The following is a 10,006-nucleotide window of genomic DNA, read 5'->3' as shown; positions in this document are numbered from 1 at the left end:
AGGTGATAGCAACAGGCTGGTGAAGAAATCCGAGGATATATTCTTACTCTGCTTGACAAAGACCCATGGCTAATGTCAAAGAACTTCAACCGAATTAGTTATACTTTAACATTTGTTAGGCTACAACGTGGCACTGTTCTAGTGTACTTCTGTCACCTGCTATATTCTGTATTGTACCTTTGTATTGCTCAGGAGGACAAACCAGATTTCATTTTCTTTTTTTTCATAGGCAAGCAACTGCCACTGTGTCACACCACTAGTACCACCGCTATGAGGAAATTTTATCCGCCCAGGATTGCCAAACTTATTTGCTGTTTCCCGTGGAGCCAGCCCTGGGCCTAGCCCTACTTGCAAACAGAAATTACAGGTAAGATAGGCGTTTGGTTGGAGGTAGTATAATGGAGTATTAGGAGAGACGAGAGATTTGATTGACGGTAGTACTACTAAAGTCCTAGGACTATTCAGGAAAACAAACTTACTGTTATGTTAAACCCCCACCCACCAGACTCAAAAGCAGTAAAAAACAGGTATGGTCAGATAAAGTTTCAAAAAGTATATTTTTATAGCACCAACAAAAGAATCTCCCGCAAGACCCTCCCTAACCCCAACGATTGTCCTTCAAAAGTCCCCAAAAATCACAACTCCCAATTCCCACCCCCCAAAAGTCTCTAAAAAAGGGGCAAGGGACACTATGGCAGGGTGCTGTTGGAATTAGCAGCCAGGGCATCATGCTCCTTGCGGAGGGTGGCAAGTTCGAAGCGGAGGCCCTCCACCACGTTCTTATAATTATGGACCTCCTGCTCCAGGTAGGACAGTCTGAGGGATAAGCGGCGCCGGTGTGCCTTGCAAATCCTGTGAGGGGCAGCTGCTTTCTTTGCTGCTGGGCGGTGGTGTTTGGCTTTGGTAGCCCGGCTCCGTACCGCTGGAGCACTGCGCTGGCTGGCAGCCCGCACGGAGGAGGATGCAGCTGTCCCAGTGGACGTTGTTGTTGTTCCAGACTGCGTCTCCTCCTCCTCCAGGGCCACCAGCCGCCGATATTCAGCAACAGTGGCATCCAGCCTCCGTTGCCGGGCCATTCGAGCCAGCTCCTTCCTCCTTGATGGTGTCTTGGATTTGGAAGGAGCAACTACATGAAAAAAGAAAGACATAGTCTGTAACCAATGCTCCTTAAGATTAACACAAAATGATTGAGCAGAAAGTTGTCACAGTACAAGTAGCAAATTGAAAGCACAGTGCATAACTATTGAGGACAGTATCTATGTAACCTCCGACTTCTTCATCCTTGCTCTAACATTAGTGGGAGTTTAAGGAACAAATTCTACGAGCACTATGGACTTCTATTACAGTCGACTATGGCAGTACACCACTCTTATTCTTATTCTTCTCTCTTGTTTAGGAAAATTGGTACGTTATCTTATGCAAGCCGGCATAATGCCAGCGCAGTGAACTTGCACCCGAGAAAAACAGACGCACACCATGGTGAGTGAGACAGACTTGCGTTACTGTACCGGTCCAGTACATGCAGGTGGTGAAGCTCTTACTTTTCTATTACGGGTGGCACTGAGAATACTCTGTTAAAAGGGCTACTGCTTAATTAATTTAGCTTTCACCCTACAGTGCAAATGAGTATTAGAAAAGGAAAATGAAGAAGCTAAATTATCTGATTATCTATCACTTCACATGGGATGTATTTGATGACATATGGGATGACTTTAGGTGCTTTGCTTATTATTGAGTGAACAGTGATACCCCCACACATGAATGACGTACTACTACTAAACTAAAGTTATTAAGGGAGGTAGGGAGTGTCCACCGTAATAACTGGATATATGCTGTGCTTGCACTTGCAATACAAACTACTGCTACTATTCATGGTAGTCTTTGGACAACGTTACAACTTCTTTTCCTTGCCTTTCCTACACTGGAACGGACGTGCGGGTGCGGTGTTACATGCTCTTCAAAGTAACACTTAGTTCATCCAGTGACCGTCTACTCTCTCTAGATTCACATATGCTATCTAAGAGTCAGATAGTACCATGAATGATCCAGGCATCCATCCATTCAAAGTATATTGCACACATACAGTTTCTGTCTCACCCACCCAGGCTGTTCTCCTTCCACCCATCCTTGCTTCATCATTCACCCAGCCATGCACCATACCATTTTCTTACCTTCCCAGCCACCTCGGGGACCAAGCAAACACATATCATTCTTCTTCGCCAGTCATCATTACATTTCTCGTGCTTCCACACTTACTTACACCCTTCTTTCGCTTTTCGTTCATCCCATCCATCAAGTTCACCTCAGATCTGATTGGGATTCTTCTCGCCAAAAACTTCACAGCTAAGTCGAAGTACATTTAGAGGAGGCTACTACCTGCTTTTTTTATAATACACCCGTGCAGAAAGCACACTCTGCAGTCTTCAATCTCAATGACTAAGGAATGTATAGCTTACCTCTGCCCGCCACCACCGTTTGAACCCTCACAGGCATGTCCTTTTCCGGCACTTGCACCGCCTCCTCCCCAGAGTTGTCCTCCTCGTCCAATGCCACCACCTCCGCGCTGGCCCCGTCTCCAGATGTTCCACCTACAAAGTACATTTAATAATGTTAGAATACACCACTCACTACTATATAATATTTGGTCTAGGAGGAAGAAAGAAATGTGAAAAAAAGTGTACAATTTAATAATTTTTGACTGTGTACTCTAGAGTAAAAATGTCCCTTTTTCCAGGGAAGGCTGTTGTCTTGCTGCACTTTTTCGCACAACTGATGAATGTTTGCTTTTTACTTTTTAACACGCACCACTTTTTCTCCTAACAGACAGAACCTTGACTTCTAAGAACACGAGCAGGATCAAGTTCAAACCAGGTGAGAGCTCGGCTCGACCACAAGAAATGTGTCCAATTAATCGTCAGCACTAAGCACTTTTCCATTTTCAGTTACACGTTCACTTTTATGACAAACTTGAATTTAATAAATGTGTTTACTTTTAATAAAGCTTTTAAACTTAAATAGACTCTGTGGTTTTTGGTCCTCCAGACTAGAGTGGATGAGCTAAAGGTTTTCGAATTTTTGCAAGCATGAGTCCGTGCCTCTGCCATCGGTGACTTTGGGAGCTAAATGACTCTGCCACACTATCTAGTCAGTAAGGAGATTGGGGGTTCAACTACAAAGTCTGTTATCACTGAGGTATGTGGAAAGTCTAACAGTTACAGCACCTATTATAATTGATAAGCTAAGCGATGCATTATTTAGTGTCCATAGTTCTGTTTGTGCAGATTTGTCCCTGCAACAGTAGTAGAATGGATTGTCCTCCTATCCAAACCAAAAGTAAAGTAGTATCTTATTATTTCTTGGTGGTGGTCATTCACCTTTTTATTGTTGGCAATGGTCAAAGCATAAACATTTAGAATACTTGAAAAGACATTATGGACAATCCCAGAGGACTACACTCAGTGCATAGAGCTATTGCTGACTAGAATGGGAGTCCAATGGAAATGCCAAATGTGCAATCTTAGTTAGCTACACAGACAGACTAATAAGAATAATCTAGTAATACCACACGGAGTCATAGTCGAGGCAGGATAAGAATTTAGATCCTGTCTACAAGAAGATCAAAGACGATTTAGAAAAAATCGAATGAGGAACGCTAGGAAAAAATAAATACTCTATATTAAAATTAAAACTTACTGGGGCCAGCAAAGGAGCCCTCGACTGCCCGGTCCTGGCCTGCATCGACAACAGCACCCTCCTCCTCCTCCTCCTGTGTCCTCCTCTTGCCCCTGGGGGAAGCTGATGTACAACATGAAAGAAAGAAAAACAGAAAACATGGATGATATTTCTCAACCAAATCAAACATTTAAAAAAGAACTAACAAAGTAACAAAATATTTTTGCGAAATAGCAAATAGGGAACGACTCCACGGGATATATTATTGACCAATCTCATGTGGTCGACTACGTCATTACTTTAGTATTGCTTGATTTGCGGACCGTCGAATTGGAAACTACCCTATGTAACTCACTAAACAAAGTACTAAAAAGGTTTGCCTAGGATTGGCAGGCAGCAGTCCGCAGCACGCAAAGTGACAGCCAAAGTCCATCGTGATTGAAGATCAGCGACAACACTAAAGTTTCCTACTACATTCACCAGTCATTAAAATACTCAAACTATTAATCCACCACCACTATTTCTTCTTATCGCCATGTGTACAAAGGAAGGACTGGACTTGAGTCTGTAGGGGCTGATTTATAAGGCCCTTGCGGCTCTTTTGCTCCATTGTTGCGTGACTTTTGTGACGCAGCGACAGCACAAAAGAGGCGCAATGGTGCGGCGTATATTAACAACGTGACGCATCTGGGAGATGCATCACGTTGTAAAGCCCTGCGCCAATAGGGGTGTTCCGGCGCAAGGGAGGGCGTTCCTGCGCAGGAATGCATCCTAAAAGTGGCTGAGGGAAATCTACAAGATTTCAATCAGTCACTTTGAGGACAATGATGCGTGACTCAAACCCTGCGCCTGCTTGAAGCAGACGTACGGCTTGACGCAGCATTGGGGAGATAGGGCACCCCAGAGAATTGATGGAGCTGCACCATCGTTGCGACGCAACTCCAGCAATGCGCCACCTTTACGGCACAGATGCGTAACGCTTTGGTGACGTTTTGGGCCCATGGCGCGCCGCATTGTAAATACGGCGCACCATGGGTGATGGTGGCGTGACGCACAATTACTGGCGCATCCCTGCAACTTTGCAGGGATGCGCCGGTAATTAAAAATCTGAACCTTAGTGTGTAGCATTGCGCAGTTCTTTCAACTACACTCATACATAATTTCACAGGCCAATGAAATGAACACAAAATCTAAAACAAATAAGCATAGTAGCAACACTACTGAGAAGGAGAGCAGTGTACCTGAAATGCACAGAAGATTTTGAAATAAAATGTACCTACAATGTAATGAGCAGCATTATTGCTCTTGGTAAAAAACAAAAATTTGCAATATAATAACACAGCAGGAGAAAACATAGTAGTAAAGACATAGCTACTACTACTCACCAAGCCCGGGGATCTCAAGGCCAAGGAGGTCGAGCAGATCTCGCTCACGGGTCAGGACATCCGTCCAGCGGTGGGTGGCCTGGTTGTAGGTGCGCCAGACCCGAGAGTGGTGGTAAATGGCCTGGCACACCTTCTCCCACCGCTTCCGGCGCTCCCGGGCCCCGTACCCGGCACTGATCTTGCCGCCTCCCATGATGGTCCTGGGGAGGCGGCGCTGAACATAAAAAATGAGTTGGGCCACCTCCTCCGGGGTAAAGATCTCGCGTGGCATCACTAGCTCCCCCCTCAAACGCCCGCACGGGAGCCGGACACGGGGTGCGGGACCCTTCCCCTTCTCGGGATGCTTCCCGGCTCCCTTCACCATGGTCTGGGCGGAAAGGAATAAAGAAAATAGAATAGGGAAGAGAAGAAAAGAAAAGAGTTTACAAAAGTAGTTTAAAATTAACCAAAAGTAGCAGTAAACACAAAAATATAGGGCTAGAAAAATAGAGGGATAGATAATAAGTAAAATAGATAAAAAAAAACTTCAAACAAGCAAAGGATGGCAGAGATTGACAGAGGATACAAAGACCATGCCCAGAACCATAGCAATGAATGAGAAACAAGATGGCCGCGCCCGTTCACGACCGCGCGGGTAAGTTCGCGCGAGATTTTCCTTGCGAACACGCGCGAGACTGTACTGGCAAGCCGCGGACTTTGCGAGATTACACTTCGCGCCCGGAAACGGAAATACGTCAGGCAAACAAGATGGCTGCGCCCTTGAACGACCGCGAGGGTAACTTCGCGTCTTGCGCTACGAGCGGCTCGCAAAAACGCACAAAACCTTGCCAACTAACACGCCGCAAAAAAAACAAATAGCATATTCGCACGAATTTGCGGCTTCCGAATCCGATCTTGCGCGTGTTCGCACCCCGCGAACCCCGCGAAATTGCAGAAAAACGAGTTTTTCAAAAGTGAAAGCACTCGGCAGGGGCAAGAGTTCAAACTCATCATTAGTAACAATTCCCGGTAGTGCTTCCTGACTGGGGCCCCTCCAGAATTCAGTTGCTAGTTGCAACAATTGTATGACCCTGCTCTGACCCTCACAGCAGGCTCATACAATAGCTACAAGTAGGCCACAAAGAAGGTCCTGGGGAAAAAAAATGCACTGCAACAGAAAGCAAAATTACAGATAAGGAAGCAGGTGCCAGACTGGAATTTTAAAACAGTGACACATTAATAAACTAACCCCAAATTAATTCATCTCAGTTGAAGCAGGGCTGGTGTGCTTGCTTTTCCCCCCCATAATCTACAGTAATGATGAACCAGAGGGTGGCATTGATGTAACAGAGGGTTGCAGTGGTGAAACAGAGGGTGCTGGGAACCTGTGATGATGAACCAGACGTAGAAACAACATAATTCGCGACCGTTGCGCGACGAAATGTAAGTTCGCAATTGCGAACTGGTACGAAACCCTCGCGAACTGGCAGAAATCCTTGCGAACACAAAAAAAAAAAAATCCGCAAATTCGCAAGAATTCGCGGATTTTGCGGATTGCGAGTTCGCAAATCCGCAAAATTCGCGAACGCGAGATTCGCAAAATTCGCCCATGCTTAATACATATATATATATATATATGTATATATATATATACACACACACACATATATATACACACATATATATATATACATATATATATATTCACTGAAAAAACCATAGGTTATAGACCATATATAGTTAGGAATTCGCATTTACAAAACCTTATTTTACTCACACAAAACCATTGAAATTCCATATATAGTTAGTTGCACTAACTATATATCGCACACCCGCAATCCACTGATGATGATGTCACATATTACATCATTCATGACATGGTCAGTGACATCACTGATAACATCACTGATGACATCTCAAATGACATCACTGATGACATCTCAAATGACATCACTGATGACATCACTGATGACATCTCATTTGACATTACTGATCACATCACTGATGATATCATTCATGTGATAATACGATGAACCTCTTCAGACTCTAATATAACCTTAGATACAATCAGTGTAAACAGACACTCACAGACTGTCACTCATCCATGGAGTTACTCACACACCTAGTCAGTCATGCAAAGAATCAATCACACCTCCATTTCCTCAACTATACAGTTATACAAACTTTACTTATTCAAACATATACTAACACATATTTACTCTCTTATACAATCCCTGATACAAGTTCACAATGATCCATACAGCCACTCACACATTCACTGGCTCTTATGCACAGTTATTTATATATGCCAACTCTCACATGTACTGTGTTTTACATATGTACTTACTTTGACATGTAGCACTGAGATATCCATTCACTCACCAATACACTCACGCACACAGTCAACCGCCCATACAGCTGTTTCCACATGCACTTTTGAAACCATACATCTAGTGAATCAACTGCTCACACATCTATGCACAGAGTCATACACCTCCCAGCCACCCACACACACACGCAGTCTCCCATACAAATACTTGGGCAACCAATCAATAACCCATATAGTTACTCATATAGCTACTGATCAACACATGCAGCAGTTTACAGAACAACAGACATAATGATGCACAAATTAAGACAGTTCTGAAGTAGTGTGGCTCACTGGTTAGAGGCGGCAGACCCGAGAGCAGAGGACGGCCCGGGACCAGGGTTCGATTCCCGGCGCGGCAGGTTTCTGGACCAGGGTCAGCAGACTCGATAATCTCTCCTCGGTGCCCACTCTGATCAGCGATCACACTCGGCAACTCTGGGCATTAGCTTGCCTCATCTTCACTAACGGCCCCACCAGACCGCCGGGGATGCCTGGTCTCACCCTGGAGATACCCATTAAGGGACCATCTCTCAGGGAAGCCAGGAAGGGTTTCGCAGCGGTCGAAGCGCCTTGGGACCCTACGGGTAAGTAGTGCGCTATATAAATGCCTATACATTTACATTTACAGTCACTAACCCATGCACTCAGTGAGACACATTTAATCACTCACTCATACAGTCAGTCATGCACCTACTAAATCCTTCATCCAGACACTTATACATCCACTCATTCTTCAATATGTAAGACATATTTTAACTTTACAGAAACATACAGTCACTGGATGTTGTCATCAGTGATGTCATCAGTGATGTCATTTGAGATGTCATCAGTGATGTCATCAGTGATGTCACTGACCATGTCATGAATGATGTAATATGTGACATCATCAGCAGTAGATTGCGGGTGCGCGATATATAGTTAGTGCAACTAACTATATATGGAATTTCAATGGTTTTGTGTGAGTAAAATAAGGTTTTGTAAATGCGAATTCCTAACTATATATGGTCTATAACCTATGGTTTTTTCAGTGAATTTTCAATGTTTTGTAAATGCTAATTCCTAACTATATATGGTCTATAGCCTATGGTTTTTTCAGTGAATATATATATATATATATACATATATATATAAACATATGTCATCTGTATATCTATATAAATACAAACATAAATGCATGCATACATATACTTATATGCATACAGATGCATGTTATTTACATGAAAGTTGAAAAAACACTAATAAAAGCAAAGCTAAAAAGCCCCCTCATTACAAACAGAATGGCTTTAACTTAAACAAGGGCGAGATCTATTGCATTTTCAATGCTTGTTTACTTTGGTTCCATCAAGAAGGCATTCAGATGTGTCACACATTTGCCATAAATTCTGAATGTTAGCACTCTAGTTGCACATTAGATCAATGTAGCAAAGCTACTGCTCACCAGGGACGTCTGCTGCTGGTATTCAAAGTGCATGTTTCAGTCTGCATGTCAGAATTTTTTTAATGAAATAGAAGAGGATTTGAGAAGTCACTCAAAATGACCTGTAATTTTTCTTTCTGAAGCACTAATCATACTTTCTATGGCAAAATTAACCCCCTCATGTTGTTCCTTTTTAAATTGAGTGTTTTCAGACTTACCACTTCATTCCAATCAAGATGGCTTCTGGTGTGCCATACTTTTGTCATAAGTAAGACTGTTAGCGCTCTAGTTGTTCTTTAGAACACTCTGGGACATTCTGCCATTGGGCTATACTTGGGGTACATCTGGGTGATATTTGGGCTACATTTAGGCTCTTGTGTCTCTGGTGGCCATCTTGGGAGACTGTATGTCAGAATTTTTTAATGAAATTGAAGAGGGTTTGAGAAGTCACTCAAAATGTGCCCTAATTTTTCTTTCTGCAGCACTAATCATAATTCATATGGCAAAATATACCCCCTCATTTTGTTCCTTTTTAAATTAAATGTTTTAAGAGTTACCACTTTATTCCAATCAAGATGGCTTCAGGTGTGCCATACCTTTGTAATAAGTAGGACTGTTAGCGCTCTAGTTGTTCTTTAGAACACTCTGGGACATTCTGTCATTGGGCTATACTTGGGCTACATCTGGGTGATATTTGGGCTACATTTGGGCTCTTTTGTCTCTGGTGGCCATTTTGGGAGACTGCATGTCAGAATTTTTTAATGAAATAGAAGAGGATTTGAAAAGTCACTCAAAATGTGCCCTAATTTTTCTTTCTGCAGCACTAATAATACCTTCTATTGCATAATATACCCCCTCATTTTGTTTCTTTTTAAATTAAATGTTTTAAGAGTTACCACTTTATTCCCATCACGATGGCTCCAGGTGTGCTATACCTTTGTAATAAGTAGGACTGTTAGCGCTCTAGTTGTTCTTTAGAACACTCTGGGACATTCTGTCATTGGGCTATACTTGGGCTACATCTGGGTGATATTTGGGCTACATTTGGGCTCTTTTGTCTCTGGTGGCCATTTTGGGAGACTGCATGTCAGAATGTTTTAATGAAATAGAAAAGGATTTGAGAAGTCACTCAAAATGTGCCCTAATTTTTCATTCTGCAGCACTAATCATACTTTCTATGGC

General features: G+C 43.0%; 1 protein-coding gene across 1 annotated transcript; it reads right to left on the bottom strand.

The window, feature by feature from the left end:
- Positions 1-689: 689 nt before the first annotated feature.
- Positions 690-3,795, bottom strand: LOC147668958 (uncharacterized; the record flags this gene model as incomplete). The annotated part of the gene is made up of 3 exons (XM_086948320.1): positions 690-1,126; positions 2,457-2,588; positions 3,694-3,795. Coding segments are annotated over 3 exons (671 nt in total), but the record flags the coding sequence as incomplete, so codon positions are not given.
- Between the last annotated feature and the right edge of the window lie 6,211 nt (positions 3,796-10,006).

This window comes from Lissotriton vulgaris, unplaced genomic scaffold, assembly GCF_964263255.1.
Source record: "Lissotriton vulgaris unplaced genomic scaffold, aLisVul1.2 SCAFFOLD_9636, whole genome shotgun sequence".
NCBI classification, from domain to species: Eukaryota; Metazoa; Chordata; class Amphibia; order Caudata; family Salamandridae; genus Lissotriton; species Lissotriton vulgaris.
This window is presented reverse-complemented; position numbering and strand designations above follow the sequence as displayed.